Here is a 16,965-nt window from a genome sequence, read left to right as displayed (position 1 = left end):
TTTAGGGTCAAGAATGGATAAGAAGTTGTATGCTATGTTGGCAAGATAAGGAATATAAAAATAAAAAAAACGTAAGCACACTATTGTGCTTTTGTGATTAGTTTTCAGGTAGTGCCAAAGTCGAGATAAGTTGCTCATCAGAATTTGGGTAGGATGAGTCTGGAGGTGATGAGGTAGCACAATTTAAAGAGAGAAAAAAGAGCATCAAGTAATCGGATCATGTTGAGATTAAGGACCTTTCAGGGGATGCAATGTTTGATCCTTTTAAGGTTAGGCACCCTCTGTCTCTAGAGAGGCCGCCTCTGGTGCATGTTTGCAGAGTACGTGCATACCTGGCTCTGGGAAACAGATGCCAAAAGAAGTAAGGATCAGATTAAGATTGGTGTCCTAGACCTTCTTTGGAGGATAAGGTTATGTTGACCCCGGAGTTGGATCTCAAAACTTTGGCTTTTACAGGTAAAGGGGGACGAGATCCCTGAAGATGGTTAGACAAGAGTCTACGTATGTGCCAAGATCGGCATTTGGATATCTCTGACAATATTTTTTTTTATTTGGTGGAGGAGGCACATATGAGTAAGGAGAGTGTGGATACAAAGTTTCACTTTAACACAGAAATGAATTCATTACAATGATTTCTACAAATTCTTTAATTTCTAAACCAACCACATTCAAGATACTCTTATAGGGCAAATATATCTTACAATCTCCACACTAGTACTTGACTGCTGGAGCATAAGTAAAAACCCCTAATCCTAATTTTGAAATCGGGATCTGAGACCAGAAACTCCACTTACTACTGAGGAAAATCTGTAGGCAATGTGAATTTTCTGCATCATATTTATCAGTAGAGGCAATAAAAACAGAAGCCAGAGCAGGCTGTGGAAAAATCTACATTTTCATGCATGCACCTCTTCCTTATACTTTCTAAGCACCTTGTCCATGGGTTAGGCATTTATGCTTGAGCAACTATATTGTTCAAGTCGACAAGTGCATTAGAACATGTAAGTTAATAAATCCTCCTAGAAAATCAGTTTATGGTCGAGAAAACCTGTCCCCTCCACTGCATGGGTAATGTGGATGTTATATCCTATTTTATCCACCTTGGAAACACACCTTCCCCTACCTTTTTTATCGGTGTGCATTTACATGTGCTTCCGGGGGGGATATGAACATTCAAAATGTTGTGAATGTGCCTTTGTTTGTTTTTCAAGTATTTTGTATACCCCCATGCTCTGGCTTCTGTTTTTATTGCCTTTACTGATAAATATGATGCAGAAAATTCACATTGCCTACAGATTTTACTCAGTAGTAAGTGGAGTTTCTGGTCGGAAAATCCTCAGATCCTGATTTTGATATCCGGATTAGGGGTTTCCACCAGCATCGTCAACTTTTTTTGTATAAAAAGGTATTACATTTTTAAGATCCTAAAGGTCTAGCCTCCGTATTTGTGAGAAGGTACTATGCTTAAGTTGTTGGTATTATGTGGATGTATTTTGTTCTCCTTAATAACTCTGGGTAATACATTAACTTTTCCATTTAAAATGTTTCTCTTTATGTAAATTATATTTAGTTTTGCTTGAACATGAGAATTTATTTGTAACATTTTTATAGATTCTTTATTGTAAAAAATATATTATGAGGCAACTCGGAGGTTAGCGGCAGATCAATATGGGAGTAACAGAAGAACACCAGCAAATATGGGGACATATGAGAAAAACATGAACGCAGATAAAAACACTAGTAAGCATCTGCTTAAAAGAAACACCCAGTCTGTAGACTGGCTGCCACTTTAGGAAAGCGGCCATGTACAGACTGGACATAGAAAGTAAATCTGTCCACCGGCCTCTATTGCATGTGGGCTGCACACAGCAGGGCAGTGTTTGGTGCTGACAGTGATAGCAAGGTTTAGGAGCTAGAACTGGTGGGCTTTGTAAAGAGAACAATGTTGTAGGCAGCGTAAGGATTGGGCAATGTGAGGAGCAGAAACCGGTGAGCGCTGTAAGGAGCTGGTATTGATGGACAAGGAAGGAACTGGCAATAGTAGACCGTTTGAAACATGAGTAGGAGATAGAGGAACAGGCATAGAAGGCCGATATAAGTAAGTAAGTAATGGATTTGTAGAGCGTGCAAATGCAGAGACGTCTTGGGGCTCAGTGGTGGCAACTGACTTTGGTTGGCAGTGGGAGTACTGTTCTGCACTGGTGGGCTGGGAGGATCTGGCACCTTTGTAGAGTGTTAGGAGCTTGCAGTGGTTGGCAGTGTGTGGGAATGGTGCTTCTGGGCAAAACGAGTGGGGGGCACATTACTGGGCTCATATATTCAGGTCGCCCCCCCCACCCAGATGATATATGCTTGTGCATAACCGTCAACAGTAATACACCATTTACGCTGTTCATAAACCAACCGTTCATCGTACAGTTGCCCTCCTATAGAGACCCGAACACTGACTTTTTAAATTATTAAGTTTCCTTGATCCCTACCCCCCTCTCAAAAGTTTTAGGCACCTAAAGGGACAGTATCAGTAAATCACTTGGTAAACTGTTTGTATATTGAATGGTCGAAAGACTTTACCAATTGACGGTACTAGATAATAATTACTGATCACTGCTTTATTCATTTTAACATAATGAATGAATGCTTTATAATATGCTTTTTCAGTCTTTCTTAAAGTATGAATTTTGCTACTATATCTTTTTTTTATGTGGAAATTGTTAAATGTTTTTATTAACCAAACAATAAACTATTACTTACTTACATTACTGGGCTATGTTGGGCAGTGTGGTGTGCTGGTATTGCCTAACTTCTTGAATAGTTGGCACTGTTGGGCGTGGTGTGGAATAAGCTTTGGTTGGTAGTGAGAAACTGCCACTGGTGTGTAGATGGAAAAGTTCAATTCAGTAGGTATGTGTAGACACTGGTGAGCAGTTTGAAGAGTAAATGAACTGTATCGGAAGCTGGCCTTGTGACTAGTGTGAGGATCTGGTGCAGGGATTGTTGTAAGGTCACATTAGCGAGCAGTGCACTTCTGAAAGATGAGTAGGACAGTAGGAGAAGTTTGCACTGGTAGGCAGTGTGTATAGTGAGCAGTTGGCGCTACTTCCGGACAATGAGAAGCATACTTGGGTCTCCGGGTGAGGAGCAGACAAGAGGAGCAGCCACTAGTGGGAAGTGAGGAACAGACACCGGTCAACAGAATGCGAAGCAGGCACTGAGGGCCGTATGGTAAGGGAAATGAGTGGTTAATGCAGTTGGGACCTGTGTGAGAACCTGGCACTGTTGAGCAGCATGCACTGGCGGCCACTTTAGGAAGCTGCACCTTATTGGCGTTCTGAGGAACTGGCACTGGTAGGAGAGATGGGTAAACCTTTCTGGGCAGCGTTAGTACCTGATGCTGGTCAACATTGTGGGGAACAGATACTGTTGTGCAGTGAGAGTTGCTGTCTCCAGTGAGCAGAATAACAAACAGACCCACAGATAGGCAATGTAAGGAGCAGCATTGACAAGCATTTTGAGGAGCAAGCGCTCATACAGTCTAAGGCATTGCTTAAGTGGGAATTGTGGTGATCTGGCTCCATTGGCCAGTGTAAGAAGCTGGCCGGCAGTTGTAGATGCTTTTAGTGACAGATGGTGTTGTAGAGAGGGCAGGGTTGAGCTGTGTAAGGGCCTGTCAGTGGAGAGGATAACAAGATGCCTGTATTAGAGGGTAGAATGGGGAGCTGACTCTGATGGGAAATCTGTAATACTTTCTTTGTCAGTGCAATTAACTACCTCTGGTGGGAACTCCTGTAATACTACTACACATACTCATGATTGCCTTTGTGAGTATTTGAAATATTAAAACCCATGATGCTTTCTGAATTGGCCCTGAAATGCCGAACTCGCTACTTGTAAACGTGCCAAGAGCACACAGTGCTTTCAGTTTGCATAAATTGCGTATATAATGCTCTCGTTTTAGAAGTTTTTTAAGCAAATTCACTACCACTTTTAGGAGTATGTGAAGTAGTACTACAGGAGTACGAAATCACATACTGATGAATACTTTTGTGAGTTGTCCCTTTAGTTCTTAATCTTCCTGTGCTAACCCTTGCTGTAATTCTAAATGTTTTATGGCCCTACTGAACATAATGTGCCTGGAGTGATGATCACTCCTTTCCCGTCCTCCCTCTCAAGCTGTGGAATTCTCTGCCTCTCCACATGCTTATTCTCCATGAGCTTCAATTCCATAAAACAGTTAAAACTCATCCATTCTTCTAAACAAGCCCAGTACACCATGGTGCCATATTCCTGAACTTCGTGGTGCTGTGTTGTGAAGGGGTGCCGTTTTGTGAAGGCTCTGATGCAGTGTTGTGAAGGCCCTGGTGCCGTGTGGTTCCCTGCAGTGTTATGTAGGCCCTGGTGCTGTGCGGTGCAGTGCAGGCCCTTGTGCAGTGCAGGCCCTGGTGCGTGCGGTGCCGTGCAGGCCCTGTTGCTGTGCCGTGCAGGCCCTGTTGCTGTGCCGTGCAGGCCCTGTTGCTGTGCCGTGCAGGCCCTGTTGCTGTGCCGTGCAGGCCCTGTTGCTGAGCCGTGCAGGCCCTGTTGCTGAGCCGTGCAGGCCCTGTTGCTGAGCCGTGCAGGCCCTGTTGCTGAGCCGTGCAGGCCCTGTTGCTGAGCCGTGCAGGCCCTGTTGCTGAGCCGTGCAGGCCCTGTTGCTGAGCCGTGCAGGCCCTGTTGCTGAGCCGTGCAGGCCCTGTTGCTGAGCCGTGCAGGGCCCTGTTGCTGAGCCGTGCAGGGCCCTGTTGCTGAGCCGTGCAGGGCCCTGTTGCTGAGCCGTGCAGGGCCCTGTTGCTGAGCCGTGCAGGGCCCTGTTGCTGAGCCGTGCAGGGCCCTGTTGCTGAGCCGTGCAGGGCCCTGTTGCTGAGCCGTGCAGGGCCCTGTTGCTGAGCCGTGCAGGGCCCTGTTGCTGAGCCGTGCAGGGCCCTGTAGCTGAGCCGTGCAGGCCCTGTAGCTGAGCCGTGCAGGCCCTGTAGCTGAGCCGTGCAGGCCCTGTAGCTGCCGGCCCTGTAGCTGAGCCGTGCCGGCCCTGTAGCTGAGCCGTGCCGGCCCTGTAGCTGCCGGCCCTGTAGCTGAGCCGTGCCGGCCCTGTAGCTGAGCCGTGCCGGCCCTGTAGCTGAGCCGTGCCGGCCCTGTTGCTGTGCCGTGCCGGCCCTGGGGCTGTGACGTGCCGGCCCTATTGCCATGACGTGCCGTGAAGGCCCTGGTGTTGGGTTGCGAAGGCCCTGGTGCTGAGTTGTGAAGGCCCTGGTGCAGTGCGGTGCCATGCAGGCCCTGGAACTCTGCTGACCCTGTTCGTGTGCCGACCCTGTTCATGTTTCGACCCTGGTCCTGTTGCCGTGCCGATCCTGTTGCCGTGCCGGCCCTGTTGCTGTGTCGTGCCGTCCTGGACCTGTTGCCGTGCTGGCCCTGTTGCCATGCCTGATGCCGTGTAGTGCCGTGAAGGCCCTGGTGCCGTGTAGTGACGGCCCTGGTGCCGTGTAGTGAAGGCCCTGGTGCCGTGTAGTGAAGGCCCTGGTGCCGTGTAGTGAAGGCCCTGGTGCCGTGTAGTGAAGGCCCTGGTGCCGTGTTGTGAAGGGCCTGGTGCCGTGTTGTGAAGGCCCTGGTGCCGTGCCGGCCCTGTTGTCCCGGTCCTGTTGCCGTGCCGTCCCGGTCCTGTTGCCGTGCCGTCCCGGTCCTGTTGCCGTGCCGTCCCGGTCCTGTTGCCGTGCCGTCCCGGTCCTCTTGCCGTGCCGTCCCGGCCCTCTTGCCGTGCCGTCCCGGCCCTCTTGCCGTGCCGTCCTGGCCCTCTTGCCATGCCGTCCCGGTTCTCTTGCCGCCCTGGCCCTGTTGCCGTCCCGGCCCAGCCCTGTGCTGGCCCTGTTGAAGTCCTAAGCAAGTTTTAAATAAGATTTCACCAAATACTTCTTTTGTGATAAAACACCCACATGATGTAACATTTCTACAGATGGCCGAAACGTTATCCATGGAAAAGAAATGCCTATTACTCATCGTCGCTTTAGAAAGGAACTTTAAGTTAGTTTAGTGTTGTATTGCTTGACCTAGCACTGAAAATGTCTTTCTTCGCTACGGTACTTTAATTGATTAGTGGTAGGCAGCTCTAGGTACCGCTGCTCATTTGTCTGTATCTTACTAATTTTACATTACCAAAAACAGTTTGATTCTACACTGCTGTGTATTGGTAAAAAAATTGACAATCGTACTTGCTCCTTTTCTTGGAAAGTTAAACCTACTAACATATTGCCAGCCAAGGCTCGAGCTCATGAGATTTTTACACAGGTTTGATTGTGCTTTTTTGCAGGGTATATGTAATCTATTATTTGCAGAAGGCCAATTAACACTTTATTGATCTCGTTTACTGTTTTGTAAGTTTGAAATAATGTAATCGCTTATTTGAAATAGCTGACACATGTTATGTTTTATTTTAGGGAATATCTTGGAAAACAGTTACAGTCTGAAGAACCGTCAACAGTAGCTGCGAGAAGTTAAATATTTGTGTTTTTTGTTTCTGAAGTTTAATGTTTTATCCAAATTACGTAGCCGAAGTGTATACAGTGTGTCTCAGATCAGTTCATAAGAATATATTTCTTCCGTGCAATATGAGCAGCTGCCCGATTGCAGTGCAATACAGGTAGTATTAAACGTTAAAACGCTTAGTGCATTTGGATTGCATAATAAGCACTATTGTGTTGTACAGAAACTCCAGTCAATCTACAAGAACTGCGACTAAAATGAAACTGCTTTTATTGTGTGTAATTTATTGTTGTCATAAAATTAAGATTATTATTAAATGACATTCCTGACCCCTAAAATTTGTATTATTTTTATTTAGTTCTACTGAAAGATTTCTTATGTACAGTTGTTAATGCACTTGCCTGACTATATAATCTGCTGTGCTGTCCACCTAAAGAATTCTGTAATATGAGTATCCTTATTACACTCGTTAATTGACCTTAGTCAACTTATTTGTCGGCAACAGGCATTTTATTTTCTGTTTACTATGTATACCACTTTTGTATAGGTTAGATCTCGTAGGTCTAATTGTATCTAATAATAATTAAACATTTTCGCGTATTTTTTCCGTTTATCTCTTTTTCACATTATTTTTAAATTCAGATATTCTGTAATGCCCGCTCATTACTCAACAGGCTAGTGGCACTGAGCAGAGTTTAAAAGTTCACATCTACAAATAAAATCGAAAATATAAACATGATATCGGTGGACCAAGAGGTGAGCACAAAAATGGAAGAAAAAACTGCTTTGAAATAAAATGCTTAAGAAATTAGAAAAAAAACTAGTTTGTGACTCGAAAAATAACAACCTAGAAGCTCGCCTTAAGGTAGGGCCTTACAAGCACTGGCTTCGAACAATTCAGAATACATCAGAAAGTCTAACGACCTATAGGCCACTAGACAACGTTTTGCAGGTGCTGTCTTTGGGTCTTGGTCACCTTTAATTTTTAACATGATTAAAAAATGTGTATAGCAAATCATGGCTGTATAGTGAAATCAAATACAACAAGCATTGGCATAGCCAATAGGTCTCGGCTTTGGGACCTTATAAGTGTTTAGCCATGCAACAGTTGCATAACTAAATACTTATTAGGTCCCAAAAGCGAGATCTATTGGCTCTGCCTCGTGGCCGCGAAAGTGATCGCGATCAAACATCAAAGCGGCCACGAAAGTGAAAGTAATCTCGGTCAAGCACGGCGCTTGCGCACATGCACTGTAGCTCTAGGCTGGCCTGGTAGCACTTTTTGGAGCCCTCTCAAAAAGTCTCGCCAGACCAGCGCATGCGCTGGGTCAGGCAAGACCTAAAAATTAAAAGGGCCCACCCTGCCATTGTGTGGTGAGGTAAAACGATTACCGAACTATATCTGTTATCACTGAGAAGCTGTGATATTGAGCATTGGCTAAACCAACAGGTTTGGCTTTATAGTGAGTGGGTAACGCATGCAGAAGCAGCCATCCACTTGCAAGCCATAGCTACTGGCCTTTCCTGTGCTTATTTTTTTTCCACTACTAGAAAAGTTGGAATCTAGGCTGCTAAGAATAGTTTAAATGTAGTTGGCTGCTGCGCCTGTTTCCTGTCACCTCTGTGACATATGCCATTTGACAGTATATACAGTTGCCAAGGTTTTCAGTACACTGTGCAGTGAATGTCACTAAACCCTGTTTAACAACAGCCTAAATGTAATGCTGATTATACTTATAACTACTGCTCTCTAATGGGAACTTTTATCATTTAAATGATTTTCATTGTGAATTGCTGGAAAAAGGCATGTTTAATCCTGTCAGTTTGATCTGTGTTTAGTGGCTACAAATGTAGGTTATTAGGTCTCAGCTATTCTCGGCTTTCAGTCTATTCTCGAAGATCAATTGTTCCTAATAAATTGAAATGTGTACATGTGGAGGGCTTGTCAATCTCATCTCCCTGCTTCTTATTTGCTGGCTTTTCTCCCTATTCTGTTTTTATCCCGCCATTGTGAATTTTTTCGTTACTAAGTTATGATTGGATAGCTTGTGACCTTCCGCTGCTTTCATTCATTGAGCTACTTTTTACTTTTTCTTGTATCACTTTTTTGGGGAGTGCATGTGTTTTCTTGCTCTGGTCTCCTGCTAGTGTGTTGCTTCCCCTCACAAATCCCCCCTCAAAGCCATGTTGCTCGGTACACATCCATTCTATTGCTTGCACTTCTGGCTGCTTAAACATTTTTTTAATCGCCACCCCTGCTTCTCTGTAACTCTTATGCTCCTTGTTTTTCACACCACTTGACAGCATTGACATTCTCCTCCAGCTTCAACTGCTTCTCAGTTATCACCACCCAGTTGCATTCGTTTTTTAGCATGACTTTTTGTCCTGCCCAGTAGCTGCAATATGCTTTGGGCGGCTCCTTTAGTAGGTATTTTACACACGCACATGCTCTCATCTGCCATATTGGAATGGTAAATTAAAAAACAGAACGAAAACATGGGCTGCTGCAGCATCATGGTGCATGCATACGTGATGACTCGTATATGCATTCACATCCTTGCACTTTTTTCCTTTCTTTATTTTTGTTTTTTGCCAGTGGGAACAGCATTGGCAAAAAGAATTCGCAGACTGTAGGTATGCATTGCTTTTAAAGGGCGAAAATGATTCTTTGCCAATGTTTAGTTTTTTTCTTCCTGCTGCTCTCACTGGATTGTAAAATAATCACTCATGCATTCCAGTGGAAACAGGAAGGTACACTTAAACAGCCAATAGAATGACCGCAAGTGTAAAATCTTCCTGTTGGCAGATCCGAGATGTGATTGACAATGTCTCAAGCCAAAGACTGGCGGGTCCTGAGCCAAAGACGACAGTGGCTGAAGAAGGCTAATCCAAAGACTCAACGTAAGAACACAGGAACAGTATTTGAACAAGCATTGGCAATGCCAGGCGATCTCACTTGGCTATAGCAGGATTTGCTTGGGAATATAGTAACTTATTTTATGTGTTTATTAGTAACAGTGCAAATTGTATTTCGTTAGTAAAGACTTTAAAGTCAACAGTGGAACAGCAACAAAATGAATAAGTACTGAGCAAAAAATCAACAAAATAATAAAAAATAGTAAAGAAAGAACTGCACACTTGAGAAAGAAGGATGTACGTGCATCGGGATGGGGCTCAACAACTCAAAAGTAAACTGGTCTTTCCTTTGAAAGGCATTTGCCAAACCTTTTGGCTTTGCCAGTTTTCCTTGCTAGTTGAGGTAGTGTCCCATCCAAAAACACAACTGTAGCATTTGGTCTCCACTGTATAGTTTTCTGAAAGGGCCCTGCAAGGACATCAGTCATGTGGTTAGCTCTACTGCTGCATAGTCTGTATAGAAGCCTCTTGTGCGGACATCTGTAGTATTGTGAGTGCAACTGTAACCTATGGGCTCCACTGTAATCTCGACCCCGAGAGTCTCTGGTGAGTACGTCCGTTATCTAATGGCGCATCTGCAACCTATGGGTTTCACTGTAATACACCCCCACCCCAAGCTTTTTACTAGGAAATATGTTGTCTGGTTAGTGAAACTGACATGTATCCGCTCCAATGCAATCCCTCCCACTTTGCAAGAACGTCTGTTGTCTGCTTAGTAAAAAGAGCAGATTTTGGACTGAACTACTGTGTGCATTGGTATGCTGCAGAACCCAATAGCAAAGATCCCTGCACCCTGGAGCTATAAGACTACATGCCTCGGCTTCAGAAATGCTTGAAACTTGAGAACCCCCTCCCAGGGTTATACCTCTAATGCTATGGGAGTCCCAGGGTGCCAAACGATGCTTTAAAGTAAAGGTTTCTGTTGGGGGCTACTGCACTCCTAGCAGTCCAAGAGCACATTCAAATTAAATGATGGTGCATCTGCCCTCTCTCCAGAGCACCAGAAAATCTAATGTGCACCTTTTTTGGCACTTGGAATGGCTTATGGAGTGCTTTCTCGCCCCAGGTGATTGGGGGCCCATGGCACTGCCTTTAATGTGCTGCCGGCCGGGGGAAACAATTGAAATGTGCCCCAATCCCAAGCGTTTTCTATCCGTAGAGACAACGAGGGGAAGAAGCAAGAAGCAGGACATGCGCTCCCATGCAGTACAGCAGTGGAAGACTACAGCATTGACTAAGGTGAAAGAGCGGTACTTCGGGGAGGAACAAACAGATTAGGGAGGAAAGCCACCAATAAAATGTAGGGCACTTATGTTGACAGAAAAAAACATCCAATCATTAGGAAGCATTGCCTGGACGACGAACTACTGGAGCAGTCTGTGGTGAGACCGCAAAAATGTTCAAAATGATGCAGAGCAGTGCATTTTGAAATCGTTTTTTTTCAAACGTAGACATCTGCTTCTAAATCAATTACACCCCGAATAGACATAGTAAACATTGCTAATATGTATTTTAAATGGAGCTTTGTGAAATGTGTGTAATTCATTTCTTTTTAAAATTATGCAAAACGTACAAGAAATTACACAAAATGCGAGGCCAGCATTTGGCTCTATATCTTGAATGCAAAAGAGAAAAAATAAAACGGGGAAAAAACCCGAGCGCAAACAACGGCTGCACACATTCTGGTCGTTGGCGTTGTTCACGTGCTTCAGCAGAAAGTCTTTGCCACAAAAATTGCAAATTTACTTCATGTGGAGTAATGGTTTAATTTGGCCAATTCTGTGTAACCAATGAAAAGTGTAATTTGCAAAGTTGCATACGGTCTAATATTAAATCGGGTACAAGATTTGTAGCTGTCATGAGAACTTCTGTGATGTCCTAATCATTGAGTTGTCCTTTCCTGCATCATGCTTCTGCTTACAGTAATGCGTTTTAAGTTCCATTTGCATGCCCTGTCAGCCTCTCAAGTCTGTCCCCCCAATTATGACCCCAAGCAACAATTATTGCTTCTTCAGCACCAGCTAAGTTACCTAGACTCCTTCCTGCCATTTGAAGCCCCTCTAAGGCACCTATGACCGGCCTCAGTAAACCTAGCCTTCTCTCAGCTTCTGTTCTCTCCTCACTTGCACTCCTAAGGAGCTGCACACATGACATTTACTGTCATCATACTTAAACACCCACAAAAGGCATTATTCCGCAGCTACTATGCAAGAATTTCCTGAGCCTCAGGCAAGATGACAGTTTGCCACTTGAGCACTATTTATCACACTCCCATATCAACAAGCCATATTTTCACCCACTTGAGTTGGTATCATAAAGCAGCTAACTACAATGGCAGTCTTGTATCACAAGACCTCTGAGACCTTCAAGTCCATCTTCTCTCCGTTTCTTACCTCAACTCCTAGTTCTCTTCTCTCCGTTCCCTCAGTTTGCTTATCAACCACCATCTTTTAGACTCATTACCAATTTAGTGCAAGTTTTGTCACTTTAATTCTCTTCTCATATTGCTCTTGCCGCTATTTCCTTAACACCTACCTGCAGTTGTCTGTTCCCTCATCACTCACTCCTAATGTACATGCTTCAATATTTCTGATTTCCATTTCTTTTGTACCTCATCTTATGTTTTCTCCTTCTTCTGTCTTGCTCGCCTGCACGTGCAACGTTCTATGGATTACCATCTCCAGGGGCACAACAATCAAATTTTTCTAACTTCCTCTCCACTCCATGCTTAATTCTGCAGCTTTCCGACCTGCCTCTAGCCCTTCTGGTTGCCTTGAACTTATCGATTCTAGATGCCTCTTGCTGGATGCCTCGAGTTAAGAGTGACCCAGCAGAGGGCATTAATCACCTGAATGAACCTGGAGGGCTTGGTTCAACTCGCCTGGTTGTTCATTTCAAATCAATTTATTTTGTTACTATTTCTTGTTGCGTTCTCTTCAGTTCTAACATTCTACTATTGCGACTCCATGCTTTCAAGACGCCTGTGATTTGTTCCATATCCTTTCATCACACCTGGCCTCACAGGTACCACTCTATACTCTGGTCTTGTTGCTTCACTATCCACATCGGTTCTCATCTCTCCTGCCCATCCATCAATCATTGCCTTAGATCTATGAAATGCATGCTTACATTGCAACAAATCTAGAGCTACTGTCTCATTTCAAACTTAATCTCCAGGTTTTCTTTATTACTCCATCTTGAATTCATTCGTTCAAACCTGCTACTATTTCACCTTCTCATAATACCCATCTCTAGCTCCGCTAACCACTGCAGAGATCACAGGGACCTCTCAGGTTTGTCTTGTATGTGCTCATAGTCCTGAGTTCCCAGAAAGAATTACCAGGCCCCGGTGGACGAGCAGGCCGTAGCTTCACTTGGGGTGTTTGGGATGTGACTCCCCTCAATTGCATTCTTGGTTTGGTAGTTGAGTCCGTGGGCCCTGAGTCAGGTCTGCTATATCCGTGTCCGTTTTGCTCATCATGCTTATTTCACTTGGTTTTAACTTGGTCATTTTTTTTGGGGGATCAGGATCTTAAATATATATTGTGGCCGATTTACCAAAAAAGTAGTATATCTGCACTCATTGAAGTACTTATTGAGTGGGTGCAAATGTACAACTTTTAGGATTTCACAAACATTGGCAGTAGTAGGTCTGAAATATTGCACCAGCCTAAAGTTTCCAGGCAACTACTGACAATCAAGCACCCAAAAAGTGATGGGATGAATGCTTGAAAGCAGTCTAACCAATAGCAATCCCTTGGGGTAGCATTCTAACCCATTGTGTTTTTTTTCCCGATTTGCTGCTCTAGACAGTCACCAAATGCAAATAAATACTTGACCATGTTCCTCAATGAAACTGTCCATCAAAAACCATGGTCATCTCACCCATCCACCCTGTAGTCTACTACTATTTTAGTTGTGTAATTGGCTATTCGCACCATTCTACCCAAAGCTTACTGCATAAGCGGTTCCCCATAGCACATCCTGAGACCTGGGGCACTGAAATTGTGTGGCTGTGCCTTTTTGCTGCAAAATTATGGATTTGCCATGTTTGCTACACAATCCATCGTTTGCTGCATAATCTACAGATTTAAGCAAAAAATAAATTATTTCTAGTGCAAACAGTTCAAATGCAGTGACACATGTTGCCGCACAGTGGAAGGACCTTTGCGGAGGTTGACTGGTCACCTTTCTGTTGCTTATTGCTATATTTCAGTGTTACACTGGTACCAATGAGGTGTGATATATTCCCAGAGAGTGTTAACAAGTGTAACAAGCATTGGCATAGCCAATAGGTCTCGCCTTTGGAACCTTATAAGTGTTTAGTTATCCAGCACAATATTCTTGGTGCAACAACATTAACTGATGCATGGCTAAACACTTATAAGGTCCCAAAAGCGAGACCTATTGGCTATGCCAATGCTTGTTTTAAAACTGGTGTTGTGCTCTCTGTGCCTACGATACTGCGAGAATTTATCGCAGGTTTGGGAAACTATCTATGTCCTGTCTTGCTCTTCTGCACACTAAGAAAAGCTGGTTCCTTATCTGCCAACATTACAAGCTGATGCATCACACCCTCCTCATTTAGCAGCTAATCCCTGGGGTCAACACTTCACTCTTTCATGGTGAGGTAAAGGATGTGGTATGAACGAGTAAGGCGCCTATAAAACCTTGAAGCTTTGTCCATATATTGAAGTATGTCATTTTCTACGAGTGTAAAAAGACACGGATATCGAGATAGGCGAGAAAATATAATAAAAGTGTGACAGCTGACTTAAATCAATATCTTGTAAATTAGTTGTTTAAATTGATACACCGATAATGGCTGCCTTTATATCCCATTAAAAAGGAAGTGCAAACATGGGCAAAATGAAGAACATGGTGACTGGGCAAAATGAGGAAATTAGTCACATGCGGGAACGATGCACAAAAGCCTAGACATGGAAAAGATGAAAAATAATCTGAATGATTGAATGAAGTAATAAAAATAGCAACAGAGAAAGGAAATCAGTCATATGGACGACTATTAGTTAAAAGGAATGATGAGCAATGTATGTCTTTCAACATTGGCAACACAATTATTTGAAATCGTTGAAACAGCCACTCAGCAGAGACATGTAACACGTATAACTGAAGAAAGTTTTATGTACTTAATCTGAAAAATGCACATTGTCTCTGACTGTCAGGTTCCTCCGTTCCGATGTCCTCGGGGCTGTGTTGATGCTCTAGGGGGGCCCACCTCTGGATGACCCCAAATCCGGCGTGAGTGTTCACGGACTTTTGGGGTGATCGAGCGGGGGAAGGAAAGGATGGGGACTGCAGGGAGGGAGATCTGAAAAGCAAAGAACACAAGACACTATGAGACCCTGATCTGGTCTACTGAACACTTGTGGCTCCTTACACACCAATGTTTTCCCACCTAGATTGCCCCCTCACCTGTAAAGGAAAGAAGGTGCGTCCGAGACCTATATGGGAGAGCTAGAGGCAGTGGCCAGTGGTTTCAGGCAACTAATACAAATACAAAAGGAAAATCGGACATGCATGAATCTCACGGTCACACCCTCACTGAGAACATCATATCGCGGCAGAATCTGCTCTTGCATGTACCCACTTGCAAAGCCCTTTTGTATTCCACGCCACCGGCGTTGTCACCACCCCGTCTGGAATAGGCTCTCTCGTAGGTCTGGCTATATAAATAGAAAAGAAACAATAATGATGACTGGCGGTGGTGGGGGCTCTTCTGACCTCGCTGCCAGTAATGCTCTCTCTTCACAACCGTACTTCTCACTCGTTACCTCACTCTTGAGAATGTACGACCTGCTCGGTACACAAGCCCGTATACATACAGGCAGCACTAATGTAGTTTCTGCTGTTCTCTCATGTCGACAGATATACTTGTTAGTTGCGTGCGGTTCATGCACGATCGTTAGGCAATTACGGCGTGACGGATCATCTGTATGAGACCAGCTGGTCTCTCCAACAGAGGGGCGGGTCAACAACTTGCACAAAGTACCGGGATAGTATCCCGTTCACGTAGTACTGACACTGAGACCACGTCTCTCTCTCTTCCGATCACGGAAGAAGAAGTCGGCACCCCACACGCCTACCTCGATAGTGATGACTCCGGGGAAGGTCGGCGTTCTGCTTCCTCCTCCTCCTCCGTTCAGGCTGGTTCAGTCCTTTTCCGCGATGCAGCGATATCGCGCGTCTGGGTGGCTCTCCGGCTATGATGAATTATCGGCTCCGAAGGAGTCGACCTTTCCCCTTTTACGCGCTCGGCGGGCGTAGCACGAGTCACATGTTGTGTCTCTCGCGCCTCCCGTCGGGAACTGTAGTCTTTTGATACACCCACCCGCGGCTCTCCGTAAGTCCAGGCCGGCGGTGCGCCGTTCCGCGGATCATGACACTGACATTACGCGACATATGTCCACATTGTCAAAGTGAACATCCGAATCAAGCCCACGAGGGTTCCCAACTCAACTGATGTTAGGTGGTTGCCATATTTCCAATCCGAGGCTTTCACTTGACCACTTAATGCATTGTGGGAATTGTAGTGCTGCTTGTCTTCGAATTAACCATTTGGACTAAAACACCTAATAAATCCTCTGCAACAGAAAATCTTTCAAGACTGGAAACATGGTGTCTTGATGACATTGAAATTTCATGATGCACTGTGAACGTGCCAACTTTGAGATGCACTAAGTAGCCAATGAGGGCACCCACTACAAAAAGACCCCCTTTTCCTTGAACAGGTCAGGGACCACAATGATGACAAGACCATCCCAGTCAGGTTCGTACAGCCCCCTAGCTGGCAGACTTCAGAAAGAGACTCAATACCTGGCTCTTTGACGGAGACAGAGCGCCCAGGTACCCCTAGAGGGGACAGTGTTGTACTTTACAAATGCTTGTTGATTGATTGAAATGTGTATCGTACTTATTTGTCTGGTCAGTGCTTAAGCTATTGGTGTCAAACAACGGTCAGTAAGTGCCAGACACATCCAAGATTTGCAGGATATTCACGAAATCCATTTGTGCAAGTTATGGTAAATGAGAACAATTTACATGGTGGTCATCTGTAAAATCTGGCATCAGTGGACCAATGTAGGACAGCCCTTGCTCAGACACTTCTAGCGATTGAGAGCCTTGAAAACATATTAGAACAACCATGGGCAAATCCAGTGGGTCTCACCTTTTAAAAGCAATGCAGATGTATTGGCCTTGCTAATGATTATTTGCCTATGCTGTTCCACATGGCAAAAAGAAGAAAATGGTTGTTTACACACGCAGAAAAGGATCGACTAAATATCACATCCTGCTGTTTCATTGTACATTGAAAAAATCTAGAACTTGCACAATCCATTTAAATACTCATTTACAACACCTCCTACACAAATTGAAATTAATTAACTGAAAGACATGGAATTTCCCCCAGGTGGTACAGTAAACACAACATTCTATTTACAGTACGCATCTTCCAAATGTAAATTGCTTAAACTCCATTAAAACAATCAATGCATAAAGCACACTAAACCCTTGAAGCTAAAT

General features: G+C 44.4%; 1 protein-coding gene across 1 annotated transcript in view; it reads left to right on the top strand.

Moving 5' to 3' along the window:
• ATP6V1H (ATPase H+ transporting V1 subunit H) overlaps positions 1–6,842 on the top strand; it is a 187,760-nt gene extending 180,918 nt beyond the window's left edge. The window contains exon 14 of the mRNA XM_085634598.1: positions 6,459–6,842. Within this exon, the coding sequence (XP_085490724.1) occupies positions 6,459–6,519 (61 nt within the window). The 3' untranslated portion in view covers positions 6,520–6,842. The remainder of the gene's footprint in view (positions 1–6,458) is intronic.
• Positions 6,843–16,965: the final 10,123 nt, after the last annotated feature.

The sequence above is a fragment of the Triturus cristatus genome, chromosome 11 (genome assembly GCF_964204655.1).
Source record: "Triturus cristatus chromosome 11, aTriCri1.1, whole genome shotgun sequence".
Classification (NCBI taxonomy): Eukaryota; Metazoa; Chordata; class Amphibia; order Caudata; family Salamandridae; genus Triturus; species Triturus cristatus.
This window is presented reverse-complemented; position numbering and strand designations above follow the sequence as displayed.